The sequence below is a fragment of the Cervus canadensis genome, chromosome 4, assembly GCF_019320065.1.
Source record: "Cervus canadensis isolate Bull #8, Minnesota chromosome 4, ASM1932006v1, whole genome shotgun sequence".
NCBI classification, from domain to species: Eukaryota; Metazoa; Chordata; class Mammalia; order Artiodactyla; family Cervidae; genus Cervus; species Cervus canadensis.
The window spans coordinates 96,604,098-96,631,219 of NC_057389.1; the positions used below are offsets into that span (position 1 = coordinate 96,604,098).

The 27,122-nt window shown below is 45.2% G+C and overlaps 2 protein-coding genes across 6 annotated transcripts in view; both read left to right on the forward strand.

Annotated features, from left to right (window-relative positions):
• Nucleotides 1–2,356, forward strand: part of GFPT2 (glutamine-fructose-6-phosphate transaminase 2) — a 45,929-nt gene extending 43,573 nt beyond the window's left edge. Inside the window, exons 18-19 of the mRNA XM_043466976.1 lie at nucleotides 143–304; nucleotides 1,502–2,356. Of these exons, the coding sequence (XP_043322911.1) occupies nucleotides 143–304; nucleotides 1,502–1,546 (207 nt within the window). The 3' untranslated portion in view covers nucleotides 1,547–2,356. The remainder of the gene's footprint in view (nucleotides 1–142; nucleotides 305–1,501) is intronic.
• An 8,584-nt stretch (nucleotides 2,357–10,940) lies between these two features.
• MAPK9 (mitogen-activated protein kinase 9) overlaps nucleotides 10,941–27,122 on the forward strand; it is a 65,459-nt gene continuing 49,277 nt past the window's right edge. Inside the window, exons 1-2 of one of the 5 annotated variants that reach the window (XM_043466979.1) lie at nucleotides 10,941–11,188; nucleotides 25,799–25,969. In XM_043466979.1, coding sequence (XP_043322914.1) covers nucleotides 25,848–25,969 — 122 coding nt within the window. In that variant the 5' untranslated portion in view covers nucleotides 10,941–11,188; nucleotides 25,799–25,847. Of the gene's footprint in view, nucleotides 11,189–25,798; nucleotides 25,970–26,386; nucleotides 26,627–27,122 lie in introns of those variants that run through there. The other 4 variants (XM_043466978.1, XM_043466977.1, XM_043466982.1 and 1 more) reach the window with 4 other exon arrangements.

Here is a 27,122-nt window from a genome sequence, read left to right on the forward strand (position 1 = left end):
CCTCACCTGACCCATAACTCCAGCAAAGACAAAAGATCACTGTTATTATTGCAATGCGTTGATCTTAGAAACTCTGCTGTGTGTGACGGATTGCTCCTTTCAGAGATGACCTGCATCTTGTGATCACATTTCTCTGTCTTAGGGTCGCCCGATTATACTCTGCTCCAAGGACGACACCGAGAGCTCCAAGTTCGCATATAAAACGATCGAGCTGCCCCACACCGTGGACTGCCTGCAGGGTATCCTGAGTGTGATTCCACTGCAGCTCCTCTCCTTCCACCTGGCTGTACTCCGAGGATATGACGTACGTCTAAAAATTGCACCTCATCCAGCAAAGGGGAGAGACATAATCCCAGAGTTCCATTTGGCTCTTAAATACTTATTGGGTATAAATATTCATAAGGGCAATATTTTCATTTAAAATAGTTTTTTAAAGTAACTTATACCCCCTGAAAACAACGACAGGAACTGCAAGATGTGTGAAGACCGTATTAAACCATAAGCTTCTCACCCAGAGGCAATTTGATGAGCAAATTTAATATCTTAGTTTGGTCTTTTCCTTGTGCCTGTAAATTTTTTAAGATTTTTTGAGATAATATCAAGGATGAAATTTCACAACTTTCTTTTTAATATATTACAAGTGTATACAAGTTCTCAGATCTTGAACTTGTAAGCAGCATTTGATCATTGCACAATATTCCACCACAGTCTTATAACATAGATTTTAACAGTGACTTAATCAGTCTTCTATTGGTTAAACTGTTTCTAATCTTTTGGAATATCTGCATAAATAACAATTGCAGTGAATTATCTTTGTGCATATGTACATCTTCCTCCCATATTAGAAGGTTTATCCTCAATCTAGCAAATCATTCAACATTTTGGGATTCCTATTTCAATTTCTGTTCCAGAAAAGAACCAATTTATGATCTCACCAGAAAGTGTGTGTGCAGATAGAAGTTTTATTACAATTTTATTCTGAGGAGCTTTAAAAAATACATATCAACACCAAAAACAATATAACAAACATCCGATGGTACATACATCATCCATCATTGACATTTATTTCTTCTCTTCTTTAATGTTATTGTAAACAAAATAAGACCCTGTAGATAAAGTTGAAGCCCACTTTATCAACCATCCTCAGTCACATTTCCTTCCCAAGCCCCACCCTTAACCAATATTTTAGTGTGTCTACTTCCAAGAAAAGTGAATTTTTAACAGTACAAATTGAGCTAGCTGTTTTTAATAGCATGAATCATATCCTTTTAATAGTGTTAACACTGCATGACAGATATCAGGTGCACCATTAACGTTTACTGTATAAACATAATTGTTTCTAGAATAAGAAATCCCTTCCAAGATGCAGGTCTCAAGGAGCTCATGGTTGGAGGTGCCCAGGAATATTCATCTTCCTATTGTAAAGTACATTGAGAGCTGGCTTTACAACAGTGTGTTGCTGAGACCTGTGGGTCTGAGCAGCTACTTTCTGTTGTTTTAGGTTGACTTCCCCAGAAATCTGGCCAAGTCTGTAACCGTGGAATGAGAACAGAGAGGAGACCACTGCCACCTTGAAGACCTGTCCCAGTGAAACCAAGTGGGAAGAAAAGCTGGCATTCGGCGTGTTCTCAGTAGATCCCGATAGAGCTTGACAGCTTCCATGTGCCTTGTACCCAAGTGCTTTGCTTACAGCAAGTAGTGTTTTCTCTGTGTCCTGACGTTGCCAGAGGAGAAGGGAATCATTGTTTACACATGGGGATCTGAGCAGACTCTTCCAATACCGTGCAATAGAGATACAGCTCTCTTCAGAGTAACTGTGAACCTTTTTTAACCAACACTAGTTAAAGACAAAGTATTTATAATGACAGTTGTATAGCTTTTAAGTTATTTTTCTAGTATGTGGCTTTCTGTAGCCAACGGTGCCCTCAGGCTACCCAGTGCACCCGGCCCCCTGGCAGGGAATGTTCATCTCAGATCTGAGTGCCAGGCATTGCCCCTCTGGACTCCTTTCTCCTGTCCCATCCTCTCTTGGCTGCTACTGAGTCCTGTGCCCTGACCTCGAGGAAGCTCCCCCCCACCATCTTCCTATGCCTCCATAGGTCTATCACATTGCAGCTCTTTTCAACAGTGTCTTCTCATCTAAATCTCTCCGACTGTCCAACTTCTCTTTCATCTCATCATGGTTCTTTTTCAGCCCAGGCAACATTTTGGTCCCTGCTCCTGCCCATAGTAAAAACAGCCCAAAAAATCCCATGCAAGAGAATAGTTTCAAGTGGGCTACCTTGCCCTCTATTTAAAAGCATGCACAATCAAAGTACTATGCAATTTTAAGACAATAAATAACAGTAAAATTTTGTGTGCGTGTGTGTGTTAATCTTGTTCTTTTTGTGTACATATTTTTGAGGGCCCCTCAAAACAAACTGAGCAGTAACTCATGGGGGCGGCCCTGTTTCTTGGTAGCCACTGGCATTGCCCCCATACCCATGACCCGTATGCTTCTAGGAGGAAAATGAGGACTGTGTCGGGGTGGAACAAAATGCAGGAGGTTTGGAACTCTGGAATGAGTATCCACTCGACAGAAGTTGGAGGGGGTTGGGCCACGAGATGCTGCTTGAGATGGCTGCCCAGAGCCTGCACACAGCATACAGAGGTGAAACTCAGATTTGTACTTTTTTCCCCAATGATCCTATAAAGTTACCAATTTTATTAATAGAATCAGGCAGGAAGATAGAAAGCCAGAGAGGCAGTTCTGCAGTTGGAATTTGGCTCCCTATGAAAGTGCCATCCCAGATAGCTCGAATGGTGTCTTCATGGCAACTAACTGATATGTCGGGCTCTAGAATACCATCAGATCTTAGTTCTGAATTACCTGTGGGCTAGTCAGTGACTTTTCCATCTCCTCCTAGGCTCTCCCCTGTATAACGGGGGTTGGAAACTGGGGGACTACATTTCCAGTTAAATTCCACCAGTGAGAAGCACTCCCTGGAGATTTGAAAGTTTAGAAATTGTATTATTCTTTGAGAAATTCGTATCACTTATTTCTGCTCTGGCAGAAGCAGATGGGGGGTCCTATTGTGGCCCTTAGCGCTGATACACCCACTATGGCAGTGCTCCACACTGCTGGCCACCAACAGAGGCTTCCTGTGGCTCCTCCAGGATCCCACTTCTGAAGAGCTGGCAGGAACCCGAGGGGCCCTGATGGCCTTCTCAGACCTTCCTTCTGCCCTTCTTACAAATAAACAAGGGTGTAAGTTCTGCTGGAAATGCCTGCTCTGGTTTCTGTCCTCCTGACCAAACAATGACCAGAACAACTTTTGAGGTTAGGAGACTACAAACTAGCCAGAACATCTTTATCTGAACAGGAACCAGAAAAATGTATTTCATCCTTCACTTCTGAAGTGATGACTATCCTCACTTCCATACTAATTGATCCCTTGCTTTTCTTTATAGTTCTGTTTATCATATTCACATAATAATATTCAAACAAAATTACTACCTAGTCTTGAAATCAGAGGACAAGCACACATCAGCCATGCAGGAAGAGCAGCACTGGCCCCGCTGGGCAGAGGCTCCCAGAGGAGGTGAGCAGAGCAGTCCTGGGGCACGGTCTGACTTCCGTTTCTCCAGGAGGTGACAAGGCCCTTTCTGGGGAACTTGCAAGCAAAACCACGAGTGGGTTTGAGAAACAGGGCTCTCCACAGACAGGTGTCAGCCAGGTGCTGGACATGCAGCAGAAGCCGGGTCAGTGAGAGTGGCTGCTCTGTCTTCTCTACTCCTGAGCCCACTGTGGTCTACTTCCTGCTCTCGGGGAAAAGCTGAAAACCCCTGTGAGTGATGTGTGTGTCCTCAGCAGAGCCTAAGAGGAGAGACCCTCCTTACACATGGTCAAGGCAAGCTCTGATGAGAATCTGGGCCAGTTCTCCTGAGCATTCTGTCCTCAAGTAAAGAAGGTGACCGGATGGAAATGGGGGTCTTGGTGATGACAGGCCATGTGGTTCAGCTGCCCTCCCCATCAGCAGCAGAGCTGTCACTCTGGGGTCACCTTTCATCTTCCTCCAGGAAGTCCCGCCTCATCGCTCATCTCTCTTGCTTCCTGTCTCATAGTCTTCTTCTGAATTTTCTTTTTTGTTCTAGTGGAGCACATCCTTCTTGAGTAAAGATGCTGGGAGGTAAATGTTTTGAGGCCCAGCATGTCTAGAAATGACTTGATTACTCACACTTGATTGAAGGTTTAGCTAATTATATAATTCTAGGTCAGATAAAAATGTTCCTTTCAGAATCATAAAGGCAACGATCCCTTATCATGTTCTCAGTATTGCAGCTGAGGAGTCCAAAGTCCCTCTGGTACGCCTGTGTCAGTGACCTCCTTATTTCCTTCCTTTTGGTCCCTATGTTCTCAAATATCACAACAAGGTGCCTTGGATCTCTCTTCATTTAGTGTTGACTTCAGTCTGATTACTCATAACTGTCAGGTCTGGATGTTCTCTTGAGTTACTTTCTTGTAGACTTCATTTTGCTTCTCAAGCCTTTCTGTTATTCAGAGGTGAAGCTGCTGGAGCATATATCTCAGGGGTAGAGACTTTGACTACAGAAGTCAAGCTACTAGAATGACCTGTAATTTCTCATCCTTTCTATGATTCATCTTAGCTTTTTGTGCTACTAACTGGGAGGTTTTTTCAGTTTTCTCTCCCAACCTGTCTACTACCAAGATTTTTCATTTCTTCCAAATGATTTAATTTCCAAGAACTCTTTTTTTTTTTTAAGCTCTGATATGTTTAACTAAAGCCCATAATTTATTCATATGTCCATAATTTGTCTCTAATTCCCTTTTCCTATTCAAGGACATCACATGTCTCCTTCTGGCTATGAGAGTTTCTCAGACTTCCCTTGTTTTTTATTACTTTGACAGTTTTGAGGACTATTGGTGGATATTTTGTAGAATGTCCTACACTTGTATTTGTCTGATGCTATTCTCATGGTTCTCATGGTTAAGACTGGTGTTCTGTGTTTTGGAGAGGAAGACTCCAGAAGTAAAATGCCATTCTCATCATTTCACATCAAGGGTACATACTGTCAAAATGTCTTATCACTGTGATGTTAAACATGGTCATCTGACCGAGGCAGTGTTTGTCAGATTCTCTATTCCCCAGGGCTTTCTGGGGAATCTGCTTTCCATACTGAACTCTTTAGAAGGAAGCCACAATACCTACCCCACACTTAAAGAGCAGGGAGTTATGCTTCACCTCCATAGGAGGGACGTATCCACATAAATTATTTGGAATTCAGTACAGATTTGTCTGTTCTTCCCCACTTTTTTGTTGTTAAATCATCTATTTCTATTACTATGAAACTCATGGATATTTATTTTCATACTTTGAGTCACAACCTAGAACTAGGTTACTTATTTTGTTGTTCAAATTTTCCAGCGATGGCTACTGGGACTCCTTCAGTGGGCTCCTGTGGCACGCCCCCTTGTTTGTGGATGTGCTTCGGAAGCACTTCCTGTCTTGCCTACAGCCTGCTCTAGGCTCATCTCGGATACTCCCAGACCCTGCCCTAGAATCAGCCATTGCTCTCAGGACCCCTGGTTTCCTTTATTTGAGAATGGCATTAGAAACAAGACTTAGGCTCTGAGTGTCTTACTCCCGGGATGTCATTACTTCTAAGCCATCTCAGCTGAGAGCACAAGACATAGTTTGTGCGCTGAATTTTTTTTAATGGTGGTTCTTGTTTCAAGGAGGCAATATTTTTTCATATCCTCTGAAGCTTGCGAAGATTTTTTTTTTTTCCTGTTGGAATTTCCTTCTCTACATAGCCTATTTTTCTATTTGATTTGTCTTAGTTTTCTTTGCCATGTGACCATGGACTGTTCAGTCAGATTCAAGGTAGGTGGAACAGTCCTGGGCACACAGTGGCACTTACTTTGATGCTGAGATTCACCACTGGTCAATGTGGTGGGGGACTTGTGGGCAGATGGGGGGTCAGGCCTTTCCTTTAGTCTTCAGGGTTGGTCAGACTTGCAGAAAAGTTTTCCAGTCCCTTGCGTTTGAGCAAGGGTCCAGCAGCTGGTACTCTGGGAAAGACCTGGAAGAGGAGTGCTGAGGATCATGGCATTCAGTCTTGGGGCCATGGGGTCCCCATTTGCATACAGCTCCCATACTTTCAGCTATGCCCCCAGCTCGGACACCCTGCTTCTTATCACTGGAAAGTAAAATCCAGACTTCTGCCTTTCCCAACTGTTTTCTACCCTTTCTCTTTCCATGTCCTCATATGAGGCTGACTGACCAGCACAGGGGTGGGAGTGAGCTATTCGAGTCCTCCTATGGGGGTTTTTCAAACTTGATTTGAGACAGAGGGCCATCCCCTCAGGTGGTGGGACAGCAGAAGGTGATATGGGAAGAAGGAAGCTGACACAGAGGAATGGGATGGGACAGAGAGCCTCCCTCTGGCTGCCAAAGCCTCACCCTAGCTCTCAAGCCTGCAGTACAGAGACTAGCTTTACCCCTGCAATCCCTCAGGTGCTACGGTGCAGGAAACTCCCCACATTGTCCCCACTGGCTTAAATGCAGTGTGGCTTTCTATAACACAACTGAGAGTATTGACTTGAACCCTCTGGCACATCTCTGGTCCTGGTAAGGGTTGGGGAGAAGACAGAGGAGGGCTTAGGGGAGTGGAGGGAGAGCAGGCCATGTAGGGGGAGACTGAAAGCCCACTCCACATGGAACCAAGGCTAAGAAAAGCTAATCCCTTGCCCAAAGGACCATAACTGAAGTGGAGAGCCTGACTGGAAACCAGGCAAAGAGGCCCATGTGGGATGGGGAGGTGGGCAGTGTCTGCAGCATCCAGGGCAGGGAAGGGCAGCCAGAAACAGATTCTAAAGGGCCTCCTCATGGGCAGGCCAAGGGCAGAAGTCCCCAGTCAAAAACCAAGCCAGGTTTTCCTGACTACTCCTCTCTTAGCCCTACACCCTATCCCCAAGACCCAACAATTTCACCTCTTAAAGTTTTTTTTTTCCTTTACATTAAGTTTTCTTTGTATAATTTACACACATTAAGTCATCTCTTCTTAGGTGCACAGTTCTGAGTTTTGATACATATATAGTCATACGCCTGTGTGCTAAGTCGCTTCAGTCATGTCCGACTCTGTGCAACCCCATGGACTGTAGCCCATGAGGCTCCTCTGTCCATGGGATTCTCCAGGCAAGAATACTGAGTGGGTTGCCATTCCCTTCTCCAGGGGATCTTCTGGACCAGGGATTGAACCCATGTCATAGTCATATGAGGGCCACCATAATTAAGATAAAAATAGAGTATACCCAATATCCCAAAAAGAAAGCTGACTGTGGAAGAATTGATGCTTTTGAACTGTGGTGTTAGAGAAGACTCTTGAGAGTCCATTGGACTGCAAGGAGATCCAACCAGTCCATCCTAAAGGAAATCAGTCCTGAATATTCATTGGAAGGACTGATGCTGAAGCTGAAGCTCCAATACTTTGGCCACCTGATGCGAGGAACTGACTCACTGGAAAAGACCCTGATGCTGGGAAAGACTGAAGACATGAGAAGGGGATGAGAGAGGATAAGATGGTTGGATGGCATCACTGACTCGATGGACATGAGTTTGAGCAGGCTCTCAGAGTTGGTGATAGACAGGGAAGCCTGGAGTGCTGCAGTCCATGGGGTTGCAAAGAGCTGGACACAACTGAGCAACTGAACTGAGCGGAACTGATCATCCCTAAAAATTCACTTGTGGCTCCTGGTAATTATCTCCCCCCACCCTCTACCTTGACCTCTGGCAACCACTAATATGACTTTGCTTTTCCCAGAAGGTCATATATATGGAATCATATGTGGTCTTATGTTTGGTTTCTTTCACTTACTGTTTTTAGTACTTTTCCTTGTTGTGCACTTGCCATCCGGCCAGCTGTCAGGCAATATCCTACTGCACGGATATACCACAGTTCCTTTCCATTCACTGAATTATGGACACATGGGTTGTTCCTAGTTTTTGACTGTTTTGAATAAAGCTGATATGAACATTCTTTATGTGAACATGCTTTTATTTCTCTTGGGTATATAGCCAGTGATGGGATTGCTGGGCGATATGACAGGTATATGTTTAATGTCATCAGAAACTACCAAACTGTTTTTCAAAGTGGATAAACCAGTTTGCTTTTCCACCAGCAGTGTATGAGAGTTCCACAACATTGCCAACACTCGCTATTGTCTTTTTTAATACAGCCACACTATTGGGGTGTGTAGCGGGGTGTGTACTGATAGTGGGTTGTAAATTAATTTGCATTTTCTTAAAGTTTTGAAACAATTTTAAAATCAGTTCCTTCCTCTTGACACCTGCTGCCTTGGACCCAGGCCAGCTGTCATCTTCTCTTACAAGGGCTTTAGCAATAGCTCTTTAATTGGTCTTGTGATCTTACGTCCCTCAGCCCTGAAACTTCATGTGCCTTAATGATCTTTCCAAAACAAACATCCCATCACATTGCTCACTTCCTTTCTTAACACTCCACAGCAGCTGCCCATTACCTCCATAGCCAGGTCTCCACCCTGTGATGCCCCAAGGCCCAGTAGGAAAGGGGTGAGTGAAGTCGCAGGCAGAAGTGGGTAATAGGGAGTTAAGACTGTGGTGAACTAGGGTCTCACCTAATGGGGCAGCTGCCACTCAGTTCCAGCTGAAACTATGGGAATGTGAGCCTCACGTTGCCAGAGCTTTAACTATTAGCCAGACAGTGAAACCAACAATTTGAGAGTTTTCAAGGTGAAAGCTCCCAATTTCTAAATGGTGGCAACTAAAAAACATAGAAACCTAGAAAACTCTCAGGGTTAAACAAGGCACTTAATAAGCTGAAGCCAGCCTATGGGCCTCCAGTCACCCATGCCAGTCCACCCACCTCAAAGCCCCCATAACTTTCCAGTATCCCTTCTCCACCTCCAACAAGAATAGCTGACGTGTGGTTCCCTGAACACAGCGTGTAGGTCTTCACCTCAGAACCGCTGGGTCTGAGTGCTCTGTCTGCCTAAAGCACTGGCCCAGCACATTCCTGCTGCCTTTCCATCCTCAGCTGAGGCTTCCTCTTGTCCAGGAGGCCTTCCTCAACTGCTTTTCCCCACCTGGCAGGCTAGATCAGCTGTCAGTCATGCCCATATGTCCCCTTCTCCCCCATCCCTGCAGTTCTCAACATACTTGTGGCAGAATCTTCTCACTTGTTAGCCTCCACTGGAATTCTGTACACTCTTCCAAGTACAGGCCAGCTCCCTGACCCCTATCCTGTCACTTCAGCTGTGTCCATAAATGTTCACTGCATGTCATAAGCCAGAAAAAAGCAGAATCCTTTCAGAAAACTACATGACATGCTCTCCTCTGATGTGTACAATGATTTTTGGAACTCACTTTGCATGGGGTGATTGCTGCAAAGTCAGGACTGCAGTGTATCTGAGAATAGGCGCTCCTTTCTAATCTGAGAGGCACCTAGGAATGCTCCTTTGTAAACCAACAGCTCCGACAGCCAGACCTCATTAGTTTCCCATAATCCTTGATGGTGGCAATTGTTGCTTCCTATTTTCTGTTGTGCATCCAGAACAGGTATGGTTGGGTGTGGGCAGGAGCCTATCAGGTGGGCCCTTATCAGTGCAGGCAACACTCAGGAACTACAATTTCAAACACAGATGGGCCATACTTAGTTTTAGAAAACTGGCTCTGGTAGCCAAGATGAGGGTGGCCTAAGGGGAACTCTGTACCTGGATCCCTTCCTCTACACTACCCCCCTTCTGAGGGCCTGGTGCCCCCAGCCTGGCCCTGGGTCACAGGCTTGCCAGCCTACCCAAATTCTGCCACTCTGCTCGGAACCCCTTAGCCCCTTAACTTCCCCATTTGCAGAGTCCTGCTCCTTCCCTCCAGTTTGGCCCTTGCCCTGGCCACCCTATGAGGGCTGTTCCTCCTTTACAGTTCACAAGTCTCCCCGTCCCCAAAGTCCTCTCACCCCACCCACTGACCTCTGAGATCTTCCCCAATGGGTCCAGCCTTCGTGCCTCACTTCTAGCTTTGCTAATGGAAACACGGATCTGACAACAACTCTCCCATCATTTCACACCTTCAGACCTGCTGGAACCAGATCCAGAGGCTAGCTGGGGGAGATGCCTCTGAAGAAGGTCACTGCCAACAAATCACAGGCCCTAAGGGCCCTCAGCACTGCACTCCCTTCCCTCCATTTCTGACTCTGCCATTCTCTGAGAAGACCCAGGAATGATCCTTTGTAAAACTACAGCTCTGAGAGCCAGACCTCCTGAGTTTCCCATAATCCTAGATGGTGGCAATTTTTGTTCAAGAGGCTTGAACTCTGCTCCAGGCTCACCAGCCAGTCTTCTCCTCCCCTCTGTCACTGACCTGCCGGGCCCTGGTGCCTACACATGGCCATCTTCTCCCATGCCTCGGCTTCTGGCAGCAACCCTCAAACTCCTTCACAGTGAGAAAAGGAATCCAAGGTCCGTTCCTCTCGTCTCCACGTCCTTGCCGCCTCCGCCTCCCAGTCCTGGACGCCAAGGCCCGTCGCCCTGGCCCTCCCCTCATGGACCTTCTCCGCCTTCCTCCAGACCGACTCGCCGCTGTCAGTCTGCACTTGCAAGCCCAGCGGCCAGGCTTTCGGTTCCGTCAGTCCCCTTCTCTATCGCCTCCCAGCGCGGTGTTCGGCCGCCGCATCGCGGGCGCCTGTAGAGCTCAGTCGGCGCGCCGAGCCGGGCCTGCGTCAATAAGACGCAGAGCGATCGGCAGCGCGGCCGCCGAGCGCCGCTCTCCGAAGAACTGGTCAACCAGCGCGGGGCTGGCCCCACCTCTCCTCCGGAGCCGCCCGGCAGTAGCCCCAGCCCCGCGCGCGCGCGATTGGCCGCGCCCGCCCAGCTTCCCGCGCGCTGATTGGCCGGCGCACGGATCGGTCAGGCCGGGCGCCGCGGCGGCGGCTGCAGCGGAGGAGAAGCAATCCAGACCGGAAGGGTCCTAAGCGCCCCGGCGCCCCTCACACCCTTTGCGGCGGCGGCGACGGCGGCGGCGGGGCGGAGCGGTGCAGAGCGGGGCGGGGCGGCCGGCCGAGCCCGGGGCAGCGGAGCCGCGAGCAGCTAGCGCGCTGCGCCGCCAGTCCGCCCGCCTGCCCTCTCCCTCTGGCGCGGCGGCGGGGAGGCGAGGTGAGCCCGGCGGGCGGGTTAGGCCCAGCGGGGACTCTGGGACCGAGCCTCGCCGGGGAGGGGCGGCGGGAAGGCCGCGGGGCCAGGCTCCGCGGGGACAGGGGGGTGCGGAGCGGGAAGACCGAGTTCTGTGGGCCGACCGGGGTCTGCGGGGTGCTGGCGACCCCGGCCGCAGCCCCTCGTCCTCCAGGCTTGCCGCAGTCACCCCCTTAACGCCCGGCTGTCCTCGCCCCACAGCTGCGGGCTCGCTACCCGCTCTGGCCCCGGCAGACCTGCTGTAGGGTCTGTGGGCGCCCCCTCCCCCGCCCCGATTGTTTGGCACCCAGCTGCATACCTCCTCCCGGATGCTCAGAAGCCTGGGATCTGATTCCTGCGACCTTGGCGAAGGCACTGATCCTTGCTGTTCCTCTGTTTTCCCCTCGGCAAAGTGGGGGAAATGTCTCCCCTTTTTGGACAGGGTTGTTGTCAAGCTCTATGAATGTGTGTGAAAGCCCCTGGGCAGGAGCCCGCCCGGTGCACACTTGTGGAAAAATGGGCGGGATCCTGCTCCTTGCTGGTTTGAGTGTAGCAGAGTCCGCCCAGAGTCCTCCATCCGCGTGCTCCCCAAGTGCCTTGTCATTGCATACCCAGTGCCCAGCAGTGCCTGAGCGGGCCCTGACCAACTCACCCCCCGACAAGTCCCCCAACCCGGACCACTGGTCTCCTAACCTACCCATCTTACTGGCCTTGAACATTCAGCCCTGTTTACCTCAGGACCTTTGCACTTGTATCCAGTGATTGGAGTTGCCTCCCGGATCTTTGCACAGCTGACCCCTTCTGGTCCTTCTCCTCACATGTTTCAATTTACAGAATGCTGTTCTTGACCACCCTTTTTATTCCTTTAGTCATTCTGTCTCATTACCTTAATTTTCTTTCCAGTATCTGGTTTGAAACTATTCTATTGATTTGCCTGTTTATTTTCTGTCTCTCCCATTAGGATTATAGCTTTATGAAAACAGGTAGTTGTCTGATTTGTCCACTGCTTTATCCCCAGTGCTTAGAAAGCACGCAGTAAGTACTCAGTAATATTAGTTAAGTGAGTGAATGAATGAATGAATGACGCTGCCAGCCTGTTGCCTCTGCTTTCTCTGTTTGTTTAGTGACTTCTGACTAACTTGTGAAACTTGTATGCAGATGGTAGGTTGCTTTAGTTTTGTGAAACATTTTAATGTCCTTGACCCCTTTATTTGGTAACTATCAGAACAAGCTGTAATATAAAATCTGACATTTTTATAGTGTTTTAGCTCTAACTTCCTTCCTCGCATTCAGGACACATTGACTGAATTCTACATTATCTAGGTCAGCTTTCTGCTCAGCCCTGGGGACACAAAGGCAGTAGCAACAGGGTCCCTTCCTCCAGAGAGCCCAAGAGCCCTGTAGAGAAAGCAGACATGCAGACAGTGCTGGGACAGCTTGCTGTAGAGGACGGGCTGTGCTGTGGGAACTTGGAGGAGGTGGTGGTGCTTGGCTGGTGCTGGAGTTGACTTGAATGGCGATGAGAAACTTGTCAGGTCTAGGGGAAGGCAAGAAGTGGGGAAGGGCAGGGTGAAGGGGGAGCTTCAGCCCAGTCAGTTCAGTTCACTCACTCAGTCGTGTGCAACTCTTTGAGATCCCATGGACTGCAGCACGCCAGGCTTCCTTGTCCATCACCAATTCCCGGGGCTTGCTTAAACTCACGTCCATCAAGTCGGTGATGCCATCCAACCATCTCATCCTCTGTCATCCCCTTCTCCAATATTCAGCCCAATATTGGGGTCAAAAATCAGCCTGTGGGGCCAGGTGTGAGAGATCGGAGTAGTGGAGACCCTTGAGAACCAGACGCCACTTACCCAGCAGTTTTTAGAAAGAAGTCAGAACTTGAGATTTGTATCTGTACTCTCTTCATTTTTAATTGTTGGCAGTAGCTTATTTTAAAATGTTTTCAGTGCTATGAGCCAAGCAAATGCAGACCTCATTCAGTTTTATTTCAGGATTGTCGGACTCCGGACTTCAAGGCAGGTTGTTTAGGAGGGAAGAGTTGCAGTGAGCTAGAAAGGTAGCCCAAGATTAGGGGAGCTAGGCCCTGTTTGTCCAGGAACTCTCTTTTGTCACTGGAGCCCTGTGATAACAGCTAGGAAGCCTGCTAACCTCCACTTTCTACACAGGAGGAAACAGAGGCTCCCAGAGTTTGGGCAGTCTGTTTTGTACCAAGCAGCTGGAAAGTGAAATTTGAACCCAGGTCTCCCATAGATCAGCATTCTTTCCTGAGTCCCTTAGGTCTGAGTATTTTCTTTGGCTCTTAATTTGTTCTGGAAGAATTAAATCCAATCTAGATAACGTTTCCCTTTAACCCTTTTTTTCCCCTTCAAAAGGATCCTACAGGGTTAAAGACAATCCTATTTTGGCATAGTTGTTTCTGAAGAGTGTTGATTTTCCTGAGTTCCTTGAGGAGAATCCACTCCTGAGAACTTAATTTTCAGGTTGCCGCTTTGAATAATTTGTTGACAGATTGAAATGTGTTTATTTGACCTTCCTAAATAAGTGTTAGAGGGTACACCTCAATTTGTCTGTTTAAAATAAAATGTCTTAACTTTCTGGATAGAGAAAAGTGCAGATGATGCAATTACTAGTGAGTAAACCAATGTATTTCATGATATATGAGGTAAAACAAAACCACATTTTTTCCTTCACACTGTCGATTTGGCAGTAGGAGGGCATGGCAGCTCACTCCAGTATTCTTGCCTGAAGAATCCCATGGGCAGAGGAGCCTGGCAGGCTTCAGCCCATAGGGTCGCAAAGAGTTGGACACGACTGAAATGACTAACACACATGCACGCACAGCTGTTTCTGATCTAGTTATACTTGGTTAAGAAGGTGACATTTTTACATAATTTTCCTTAAGAATTATTAAATTTGTATTTGGCCTTTTGTGATTGTATGAACTAGTTTCAACAACAGTCTTTGTTATAACTGTTTATTATGAGAAATTTCAAACATGTAGGAAAGGGAACAGAGTAGTATCCAGCTTCAGCAATTACTAACTACTGGTCAACCTTGTTCATCCCTGACCTCATGCCTACAACTCTCATACACTCCCCCCCACACACACACACTGCACTTTTATTTTCAAGCAAATCCTAACTATCATGTCATTTCACCCATAAATTTTTCAGTTTATGTCTGAAAAATTTTTTAAATAAGAATTCTTTTAAACTTGGAAAAGCAGAAATTAGCCATTCTGTCATATCAAATAGCCAGTTAGCATTCAAATTTCCAGTTGTCTCATAAATTTTATAGTTTCTTTAATAGTTTCTTTCTTGGAATCCAGATAAGGACCATTTATTGTGTTTGGTTGATAATATCTTTTAATCTGTAGATCCCTCTTTATTTCTGTTTTTCTTTTCCTTGTTGTTTATTTGTTGAAGTGATAATATTTCTGTTATTGGGATTTTACTGATTGTACCTCTGCAATGTAATTTCTCATGTTTCTCTGTATCTCTTGAAAATTTGTAGTTGGATTTAGACTAGGTTTGGTTGGATCCAGGGAGCCTTCTTAGGTGGAGTGTGCGCTTCCTCTAGAGGCAAGTAATCTTGCTTGACTCACTGTGATGTTAGCCACTGTTGACACTCAGTGCCTGGGCCCTTTGATTCATTAAAAGGCCAAATATTTGGGGGGACAAGTTTGTGTATCTTTTGCACAGCAAGAATTCATTTTTTATAAAGTACTGTGGGTCTTCTCAGATTTTATATTGGCCTTTGGATTGCCAGTTAAAATATTTTTAACTGGTGCCTCAAATCCTCTTTGGAAAATGTTGGACTATAAATTAATAGATATAGAAATAATCAGCAAGAGTAGTCTCAATTTTAGCATAGGAATTCCTTATAGCTAAGGAAATTTACTAGATATTTGAAAGTGGAATTTAGCAAATTTGATTTTCTTTAATTTCATTTGGTTTTTTGGTTCATTTTCTTGGTTTTGGATTTTATAAAATATTCTACTCCCTCTTTCTCCTAGCTAATTTTACCCAAGAACTTTTCTTAAGTAAAGACTACATGCTCTAAAACATTTCAGGCATAATAAAAATAGATTCTAAGGCTATATGGATTACAAATGAGGTGGGGTTTTTTTCCCCCTCCGTTGTGGCTCAGATGGTAAAGAATCTGCCTACAGTGCAGGAAATCCCGGTTCAATCCCTGGGTCGGGAAGAACCCCCGGAGAAGGGAATGGCCACCCACTCCAGTATTCCTGCCTGGAAAATCCGAAGAACACAGAAACCTGAAAACAACTGAGCAACTAACACTTTCAGGTTTTCAAAAGCGAGGTGTTAATGTTAACTGTCTTTATGTTAAATAAATTCTGGCCTGTTTTAAGGTTGTTATTTAAAGTATTTCCATACCTGAATTATTTGGCATTAGGAGAATGAACAGTGTGAAAACCACCTGTTAGCTTGTCTTTCCAAAGGCCAGCATAGGAAAAACCTGGGGATTTGGTTTAAAAACATATTTTTACTTAGAACAGTTTGTTTAAACAGCATAGCTCCACTATCTACAATGATTCTGAGAGAAAGAACAAGAATAATTGCCTTTAAAACAACTCCTTTTCCCTAAAATATATATGTTTATACATACACATATGTTTCTACAGATTTGTAAATAATTTAATATGTTACACTATTTGAATATTGTGTATCTAAATTGATGCTGCTACTAGTTTGATTTCAGAATATCTAGGCTTAGGGATGCAAACCAGATAGTGAATCCCCTAGCTCTGATTCTGGAATCAAATCTGTTTTTCTAACTCTTAACTGTCAGAAACATAGTTACTATTATATGTTGTAAAGTGGATGACTTCTAAAAATTTCATGACACATCATCTATCTGCCACACCCTAGAATGAAAAGTAAATTCTGTGCGTTGCTTCCTATCGTATCGTTCATGGAGGTGCTCACCAGTATTAACCATGTCAACCTTTGCACTTACCAGGTTCTAGTTCACATTTTCAGAATGCAGATATTTGTTTGGAACAAGCAGAATGAGTGTGGTAATATCTGTTCTGAGGTCGGCTAAGGTGAAACCATGGCCTGTGCTGAGCACTGCGCTGGCTGTCCTCAGAGGTAGACTCTGCAGTTATCCCGGTTCTACAGATGAGTGTAGTCACTTGCCCAGGTTCACTCACCCTGACTCCAGAGCTGCCTTACACTTACCGTCCCATTTAGTTTTCCTTTAACAAGGATTTACTGGGCACTCACTGTGTAATTAGCAGAGGACTGAGAAATAGAGGAACTCACAGAGCAGAAGGAGAGATAGACTTGCAAGGCAAACGAATACAGATCGTGGGGCCTGGAAAAGGGGGAGTGCCTGGCACAGTTGGAAAGGAAGGCCTACTGAGGGAGACTTGCAGGAAAAGCAGGTGCTTGCCCTGGACTTAGGAGGATGAAGTTTGGCCAGGAGCACAGAACGGGGAGGGAAGTCATATCAGGCAGAGAGACCTGAAGGTGTGTAGTAGCTGGTCTGCTGCTCCCAGGGGGGTTGATAATGCTTGAGAGTGAGCCAGAGGCCCTACAGAACTCCTCTGCTGTTCGCAGGATTAGAATTTTACTCTTTTTTTTTTTCCCCATTTATTTTTATTAGTTGGAGGCTAATTACTTTACAATATTGTAGTGGTTTTTGCCATACATTGATATGAATCAGCCATGGATTTACATATATTCATCCTGATCCCCCCTCCCACTTCCCTCTCCACCCGATCCCTATGAAAAGAATTTATGATTATACTACCCTTATGTTTGAGTTCCTTCAATAGTGACCGACTGTGTTAAGAGCAAAATTCTAGTACTGTGTTAAGAGCAAAATTCTAGTGCTCAGGGCTGGTGCACTAGAATTTTGCTCTTAACACAGTCGGTCACTATTGAAGGAACTCAAACATAAGGGTAGTATAATCATAAATCCTTTTCAACAAATCTCTTTTAATTCTTATTTTGAAATAATTACAAATCCTAAGAGGTTGCAAAAATAGTTCAGAGAGGTCCTGTGCCCCCTTCACCCAGTATCCCCCGACGGTTGCATGTTTATGTAGCTATAGTACGATACCAGAACCAGGCAGTTAGTGTTGGTACAATGTTTGTATAGTTCTATGTTGTTTTATCACATATGGAGGTTCATATAACCACCGCCATTGCCATCAAGATACAGAACTATTTCATCATCCCAAAGATCTCCCTTGTACTACCCCTTTATAACCACACCTCCCCCCGTGCCCCCCACCATCCGTAACCCCTGGTAGCCACTAATCTGCTCTATATCGCTGTAATTTTTCATTTTAGGGATGTTGTATACATGAATTATGGACCTTTTGAAATTGGCTTTTATCACTAAAATTGTCACTAAAATTTCATAATGCCCTATGACCTACCCAAATTGTTGCTGAGTATCAACAATTCAATCATTTTTAGTGCCGGGTGGTAGTCCATCGTATGGATGGATGTACAGCAATTTGTTTAACCATTCACCCACTGAAAGACATCTGGATTTCTTCCAGTTTTGAACTATTACATATATAACTGCTTGAGCATTCGTGTAAAGGTTTTCATGTGCACAGACCATGGATTGGAGGTATCAGGAATGGAGGCTGGGAGAGCACTTTGGCTGTTGGTGTGTCTTGGGCACAATGAGGCGTTTACTCACAACACTGGGTATCCGGGCTGGAGGTGGGGGGGACTGATGACTGCAAGGGGCCAGTAGGAGATATTCTTGCTAGACGCTTAGGATCCAGCTGTGAGTAACATGATAGCCAGCTACTAGCTGTTATTCTGTGTCTTAGCATATGCCATAACTTAAGAACTGATGTTCAAAAGAGTGGCTCTGAGATGCTGTAAGGTTTCTGGTTATTCAGAAAAGATAAAGTTGTGCTAAGATCCCTGGAGAAGGGAATAGATACCCACTCCAGTATTCTTGCCTGGAGAATTCCATGGACAGAGGAGCCTGGTGGGCTACAGTCTTTGGGGTTTCAAAGAGTGAGACACGACTGAGTGACTAACACACACACAGGCATACTATTTTTAATGAGAATAAAGTAGGAAGAAAGAACAATTTGATTAAAACTTTTAGCAGCAAGCATTGAAACAAAGAAGGTGATTGTGAAAATCTGCTTTTAATCACAGCAGTCAGTTCATTTAAATATTGAATGCCCTGGGTGTTCTGAAGCATTAGTGTAATTAAAGGTTTGATTCTGTGGATCACTGCATTATCTTCATCATCAGAAGAAAAGTGTCTAGGTGGGTTGAAACCAACCAGATGTGAAGTCCTGTATTATTTTGTCCTGGTCCTAACTCGCCCTTTGACAATCACTTTACTTTCTAAGTAAAATTAGAGATATTCCAGTACTATATTGGGAAGAGCATGGATATTGTAGTCAAATACACCTCAATTCAAATCCAGGCTATGCTACTCTCCAGCTGAGAATCTGGGCAAGTTACTTCCTGTCTGCAAATTGTTTCTTCATTTGCAGGGTGAGGATAGTACCCTGGATCTCACAAGCTGTTCAGTTCAGTTCAGTTCAGTCGCTCAGTCGTGTCCGACTCTTTGAGACCCCTTGAACTGCAGCACACCACGCCTCCCTGTCCATTACCAACTCCCGGAGTCCACCCAAACTCATGTCCATTGAGTCGATGATGCCATCCAACCATCTCATCCTCTGTCGTCCCCTTTTCCTCCCGCCTTCAACCTTTCCCAGCATCAGGGTCTTTTCAAATGAGTCAGCTCTTCACATCAGGTGGCCAAAGTACTGGAGTTTCAGCTTCAACATCAGTCCCTCCAATGAACACCCAGGACTGATCTCCTTTAGGATGGACTCTTTGGATCTCCTTACAGTCCAAGGGACTCTCAAGATTTTCTCCAGCACCACAGTTCAAAAGCATCAATTAATTCTTCGGCACTCAGCTTTGTTTATAGTCCAACTCTCACATCCATACATGACCACTGGAAAAACCATAGCCTTGACTAGGCGGACCTTTGTTGGCAACGTAATATCTCTGCTTTTTAATATGCTGTCTAGGTTGGTCATAACTTTCCTTCCAAGGAGCAAGTATCTTTTAATTTCGTGGCTGCAGTCACCACCTGCAGGAGAATGTATGTAACTGTGTACTGAGCCTGGCCCTCTTGCCTCCCTGTCTCGTCTCATCTACCTCAAATCCATTCTCTGTAAAGGGGTCAGGGTGACCATTCTTCAGCTTTTTATTTAAAGTGTTTAGTTTTTAAAATGTGAAATATGTGCATAGGTAAAAGAAAAAAAAATGTTATAATGTCAGGAATGAAAGTCTCATTTTCCACTGTTTCTCTGCACTTGCTAGTGTATTGGCTGTGTTTGTGTATTTTTCTGTACAGTGGCATTTACTGCATGTACTCTTCTTTGACTTGTTTTATTTCCTGATACATCTTAAACATCTTTCCATATCAATGCCTAAAGTCCCTGCATTGTTAATGGCTTTATTATGCTTTTATGCCATAATTTATTCAGTCATTCCAAGGGTACTTTTTAGATGATTTCTAGTTTTTTGCCTGTTACAAGCAGTGCTGTAAACATCCTTGCACAGTTGTCTTTGCATCCTTGTACATGTATATTTGTCAGGTGCATTTATATAGAATTGTAGTTGCCAGGTTAGGTGTCATGCAGATTTTTCCTTAGATATTACCTATTTTACTTCCAAATAGTGTTTTACTAATTTATGTAATTTATACTCACCAGTATATGTGAAAGTACATGCTTTGTCACAGCTAGGTTGTTACTTGCATACAGGTCTTGCCTCCTCCAGGAAGCCTTCCTCTGCGTCTGCCTCTCACTCATGCATTCCACTTGTTCTCTCCCTCTGCACACCACTCTGCTGGACTTCTGCCATGCAGACAGCGCATACCCCCAGGACACTTCCTGTATGGTATGATAATTACATGTTGGTGGTTTGGAGGGAAAGGATTGTCTGACTAGTACTCCATGGTTTCCTTGGTGGCTCAGAGAGTAAAAAATCTGCCTGCAATGCTGGAGACCTGGGTTCGATCCCTGGGATGGGAAAATCCCCTGGAGAAAGGAATGACAACCCACTCCAGTATTCTTGAATGGAGAATTCCATGGAGAGAGGAGCCTGGCGGGCTACAGTCCATGGGGTGGCAAAGAGTTGGACATGACTGAGCGACTGACACACACACACTCACACTCTCACACACACACTCACGTGCGCGCACACACACACACACTCACACACACACACTCTCACACTCGCACACTCTCACATTCTCACACACACACACTCACACACACTCTCAGACACACACGCTCGCACGCACTCACACACACACACACTCTCAGACACACACACACACACACCCTCAGACACACGCACACACACACTCTCACACTCACACTCACACACATTCACACACAGACACACTCGCACGCACGCGCACACACTCGCACACTCAGACACACACACTTGCACACACACACACTCACACCCTCAGACACACACTCGCATGCATACACACACACTCACACACACTGTCTCACACTCACACACACTCACCCACTCACACACACTTTCACACACACACACACATCCCTCATGTTTGGTTCACAGCAGGCTGTCGGGAAATGTTTGTTGGGAGAACTCAGTAGTAAATAGTAGCTGACATCTCCCCGAGACTCACACTGCACGCTCCCCACTGTTGTTTCCCATTTAAATGTTGTAACTGTGTGAGGCTGTGCTGTGCTAAGTCACTTCAGTTGTGTCCGGCTCTTTGTGACCCCAGGGACTGCAGCCCGCCAGGCTTCTCTGTCTATGGGATTCTCAAGGCTAGAGTACTGGAGTGGGTTGCCATGCCCTCCTCTAGGGGATCTTCCCGACCCAGGGACCAAATCTGTGCCTCTTACATCCCCTGCATTGGCAGGCAGGGTCTTTACCACTGGTCTTTACCACTAAGCCCCAGAAAGTGATAGTTAGAGCTAATTTTTTTATTTAGAAAAGTTAATCAGAGATTTAATACTATGTTTATAATACCTGAATTGTTTATATTTAGAATACTAGAGGTAAAGAAAAAATTTTAAAGCATTCCTTACTCCAGGCTCTAAATAGATAGGAATGTTCCTCCTGCCCAGTGTTTGTTCATAGAGTGGGTAGATTTTACTCCAGTATCCTGTAGGATACTACAGGAGTCTCCAATCTTGAAGAAACAGAGTTTTTCAGTTAGAGCAATTCATTTGACAAGCATTCATGAAAGCAGCATGGTAAGTGGGGAGGGTGTAGACATGAGGCAGTTGCCTTTAGCAAAGGCCATGCCGCTTCCTAACCTTGAGGCATCCACTCACCACGCTCAGGTCTGTAAGCGCAGAGTGTATCCTCCTAGGAGCTTTCTCAGTGGATCATTGGTTGGCATTTAATAATGTCATATGAGAGGGAAGACAGGCCCTCCCTCCCTTTGAGGAGCTCCTCGCCTGGCAGAGAGGGGCAGAGGCAGACCTACTGAAGCTGAGTGACAGGCAGCGGGTCCCACTGCTGGGCGCCGAGGTGAGGAGCCAGCCCCTGCTGGGGATGGGAGTCAGGTCAGGGACTCTGCCTTCCGTGTGTTGGTAATGTGGGTGCCTGAAGAAGTCTTACACTGCTCAATTTGTAAATTGTCTTCTGAAACCTGGTTGATGTCCATTTTGTTTGTGACTGTTTCTTTTGTTTGTTGTTGTTTTTTAGTAGCTGAGTAGTGTCTGACTCTTTGTGACCCCTTGGGCTATAGTCTGCCAGGCTCCTCTGTCCATGGGATTTTCTAGGCAAGAATACTGGAGTGGGTTGCCATTTCCTTCTCCAGGGGATCTCCCAACCCAGGGATTGAACCTGCGTCTCCTGAATTGGCACGTGGATTCTTTATTGCTGAGCCCCAGGATCACGAGGTCCATTTTGTTGAAATACATCTCAGGAGTTGATTTCATTAACAGTTAATTTGTATGTTTTCTTCTTTGGGCTTGGGGTTCTTTCTCTTGCTCTCATGAAGCCCAGGCTTGGCAGAGGAGGTGGCCCTAACAGATTCTTTGTTAACTGACTTTTTTTTTCCTGCCTGATAAAGGCAACTTATTTTAATTTAAAAATTATTTAAAATCTTGAGATGAAATTGTATTATTGATCTAATGATGTAATATAGGGGGCTTCCCTGGTGGCTCAGATGATAAAGAATCTGCTTGCAATGCAGGAGACCAGGGTTTGATCCCTGGGTTGGGAAGATGCCCTGGAGAAGGGGATGCCTATCCACTCCAGTGTTCTTGTCTGGAGAATTCCATGGATAGAGGGCCCTGTGGGCTACAGTCCATGGGGTCGCAGAGTTGAACACAACTAAGAGAGTAACACAATGATGTAATATACTTCCCCAATTCACAAAAGCTAATCTAATACTGTACCAGTCAGAGTATGGGTTACAACAGCTGTAGAGAGAGATTTCCAGAATTATTCAACATGATCTAGATTAATTTATGCCAATCTCAGTGTGGACAGGTGGACCAGAATGGCCCAGCTCTGTTCCACACCGGCATTCAGGACTCTGGCTCTTGGGTGATTCTAGTGTCTTCAGCATGTAACTTCTGGGACTACAACTGCTGATCACCCAGCCACCAGCAAGGGAGAAAGATAGATTGAAAGGCAAGCAGCTTTCTGTTTAAAAAATGATCTAGAAGTAACATCCGTCATTTCTGCTCACATCTTATTAGGTAAAAGTTGGTCGTCTGGCCACACCTGGCTGCCAGGAAAGTGGCCAGATGTCTTCTCTAGCTGGACAGCTGTTTGTCCAGCTGGAACAGGATGGCTCCTATTATTAAAGTGAAGGGAGGAGTGGATCCTGGAGTAGGTCAGCAGCCGGGCCCTCTCATACTGTCCCTGGCCTCTTTAGACCTATCCAAAGTCAAACTCTCCAACTCTGCAGTTGTCTCCTGCCTACCTTCCACTGTTTCACCTTTATTTCTCCCCATCTCCTACAGGGCAACAAGTTACATACATTCTTCCTCTAAGCCATGCATTTCCTTCTTTTCCCCACCTACCAGATCCTGCCGTTTTTTGTCAGGTCTGCCTGTTTTGAGCCCTGCTCATTCCAGTCAGTCCCTTTCTCAGCTTCCCGAATGACCTCTCTGAAAAGCAAGTCTGAGAGCCTGTGCCTCTTGTGCTTTGATGCCTCCACAGCCGTTAGGCCCAGGTCCAGACCCAGGTGGCTCCCAATGGCTTCCAAGGCTCGTGATGATCTGGCCTTGTTTTCTGTCTCCAGTTTTTCCTGTAAGACCCAGCAAGACCAAATCTCAAATGACTTGTCATGCTTAGAAGGCACCTCCAGCTCTCTGCACATGCTCCTTCTCTTCCCTGCACCTTAAACCCCCGTCCTTCTGGCTTTAGGGCCCTCCTTGCATTCACTCACTTCTGGGTGTACACACAGTGTGCACTCTCTGTAAATTCGAGACCCAAAAGGCAGGCAGGCTGGCTGTTCTGGCAAGGGACATGGTCCACAGTGGTACTCAAATGCTTTGTGAATGACCATCGTTGCTGGTACATTACTATATGGCAAAGAAACAGCAGATTGTATTGACTCCTGGCTTTTCGCTGAGTCTGTCTCTGATCCTTTGCATTTGTACTCCCCTGGTCAAGCTGAGCCCCGTGTCTGAGCACAGACTGTGAGCTCTGTGCTTCTACTCTCTGGCAAGATTGTCCAGGGCCAAGGCCTCCTCTTCCATGAAGCTCTTCTTGTTTCTGCACTCCTGCTCTGTGGGTTGAACGTCTTTTGCCTTTCAGATTTGTTTACATTTTGCTTATGGCCCTTACCTCTTTGTAACTTAGATTACAATAAAGATAACAGACTCATTACTCATATTTCTTCCTCAAAGAGTGAATTAGATGATGCTTCAAGACCAATTCCTGGTTGATCTTGCCATGTCTTTTGTATTATTTATCACTTTCTTGTTCAAAGGCACCCCACAAATGTTGAAATGAATTGCCTCAACCTCTTAAAAACTATAAATAAATTAAGAGAAGGATATTCCTTCAGATGTCAGTAAAATGGAGCAGCATCATGAGGGAATCATGAGCTACAGTATTATAGGGTCAGATCAGCAGAAGTATATTGAATGTTAACTCTGTCCCAGGGCCCAGGCCCTCCCTGTCCTGGAAATACAAGGTGCCACGGTGATCAAGATGGACCTGCCCGTACCCTCTTAGAGCTTAGGCCAGCTTCTCACAGCTGCATGGCTTAGCCAGCTCACTAAGCTTTGGGTCGCTGCAGTGTAGCACGGGGCTGGCGATCCCTATGGGTCATCGTGAGCACTATGTCAGTTTATCTGGTGCAGTGCTGGCCTCCCAGAGACAGTCCTCAACCAGTGTGCAATGGCTCTTGGTCAGAGTGGCTACTGGTGCTAATAGCTGTGCCTCAGTCACTGCCCTGAGAATGGTAAAAAATACATATATATATGAAGCAAATATAAATTTTATGAAATACGTATCACCAGTACCAAAAATCCCATGAGTAGACATTAAATGTTAGGTGGTGGAACAAACAGGCAAGAAGTTGGGGCAGCTGTAGAATAAACTTTAAATTCTGTGTTTTTAAATAGTGTGGAATACTTACCTAAATGATTTTATTGTTGGCTTTTTAATTTTTAAATAATGACCAATATAAATAACTTGCTAACTTTTGAATAAACATTGTCAGACAGGAGCCAGGAAACTAAGTAAGGGTAGCTTCCTGCCAATTGATTTCTGTTTTTTTTGTTTTCTGTATAAAATCACAGAGGCTCCTGCAGCGTAGAAATCTTAGCTTACTGTCTGAACCACAAAAAGGCTGCTCTGGGGCTGCGAGTTTATACTCATACCTTGTGATTAACATCACAGTGTCCATGTTATTGACTGTAGGTTATGACAGAATTCTCTGTCTGTATTGAAGCCCACTAGTGACGTGGGCTGCCAGGAATATAGGCTAGCTCCAGAACCAGCTCGAAAAGTTAGGAACACACTCACCAGTATGCATGGTGCTCACAGATGTCGCCAGCCCTCCAACACCCTGCTGTCCTTTAACTTAGCACTTTTATAATCACTTTGACATCAGATTTGCTTTCTGGTTCATCCCTTTAGCCTGAATTTGCGGACAGAGCAGAAGCCTGGTTCATTTGTTTTTCTGCGTGGACATAGACATGTTCATTTTGCAACATCTCCGGAACACCTCCATGTCTGTTTGAGACAGTTCAGCATAATCTGGCCCCACAGGAAACTGATGCGAATTACATAGTGACGTGGTCTTGTCATGGCTAGTAAAAATGTGCAGATTCTTTTCTCCAAAGGTGGTGGTTTCCTAATCCAGTCCCTTAAGATGTGGTCATGCGGGGTCTCAAAGTTCCTTCCCTTCATAATAGTCTTGTACATTAAGATAGATGTCTTTGTATTTTTTGATTATTGCTTAAGTTCAGAACTTGGTCTGAGTTTTATCAGCTTATAACCATCATGTCTTATATACCAAAAGTTTGAAACACTATTAAGTGAGCTATGCATGTATAATTTCAGTAAGAAGGCATGTTCATTGTTTTTTTTTTTCAAGGAATCTGACGACTGTACCAGTTCTTTGGAATATTATATGACACTACATCATGAGTGACAGTAAATGTGATAGTCAGTTTTACAGTGTACAAGTGGCAGACTCAACTTTCACTGTCCTAAAGCGATACCAGCAGCTGAAACCAATTGGCTCTGGAGCCCAAGGAATTGTTTGGTAAGTATGGTCTGTTTCAGTAGTGTAGATTGAGTTTTTGTTGTAATAAAAACTTAATAGTTCTAAGCTGTCAGAATTTAGAAAACACTGATGATAAAAAAATACTCTTTGCTATAGGTTTATAAGCTAAATTGAATCAACCTCTTGCTTTAGTTACATATAGTCAGATTATAGGATGCAAACTCAAATTCTTAAAAATGCTGCATAAATTTAAATAGGTAGAAATTTTTCTTTTTTCTTTGTTTCTTTTTTCTTTTTTTTTTTGTTTCCCTTTTCCATTCCCCCTGTCATAATGGTATTAGAATAATAGGTATGACAGTGAGTTGTAACCGAAATTTGGAGTTTTATTCATTTCTTCATCCTGGCCACCCTTCCCCCCTCCCCCTTTTATTCCCAATCACTCCTATTCATTTCTAGGCGCCATCATTGCAGTGCCTTGCCCTTCATTGGCAGGATGAGGCCAGTCAGTGTCATTATCACCCCATGGATTAACCAGGAAGGGATGCCGTATGAGGGGTTGGGCTGGCCGTCTCTTCCTTGGTGTCTCACTTCAACTATGTGTCCAGCCCAGCCGTCAGAACCGTTGGTCTGACCCTGAACCTTAGTCTCTTGCTTGGTAAGACAGTCAGCTGCCGCGACATCACTGGCCAGCTAAAGGTAAAGTTTTTCACATTTTCTAGACTACAGTTATCGGCACCTCCCAAACTTTTTATCCCTTAGTTTTCTGGGCAATATCTTTTCTTCTTCTTTTGGTCAATAAAAACAAGATTGCCTTTACGTCTAAGAGGAACTGTGGTAAAGCTAATGATTACAGCTGGTAGGTGAAGGGAATTCAAGATAAAAGAGAACTCTTGAATGTTCTGGTTGGGGAGTTTATACTTTATTAGAGGTATTGAGTTTAGAGAATCTGCATCTGAGGTTTGTAACTGATCCTCTGTTGTAGAGACATATAATCAGGGAAGGTAGTTGTTTTCTTCAGCCTAGGTAGTTAGAGGTCCTGGGAGCTGAGGAGTTGGTAGTCCAGAGATTCCTAGAAAAACTAATGACGGAGAAGGGGCTGTTGGGAAAGAATGCCTGGCTTGCATCTAAAATAGTGGTGATCTTAACTTTCAATGGATAACTTGTTATATTGGTACTTAAAAACCCAATGTAC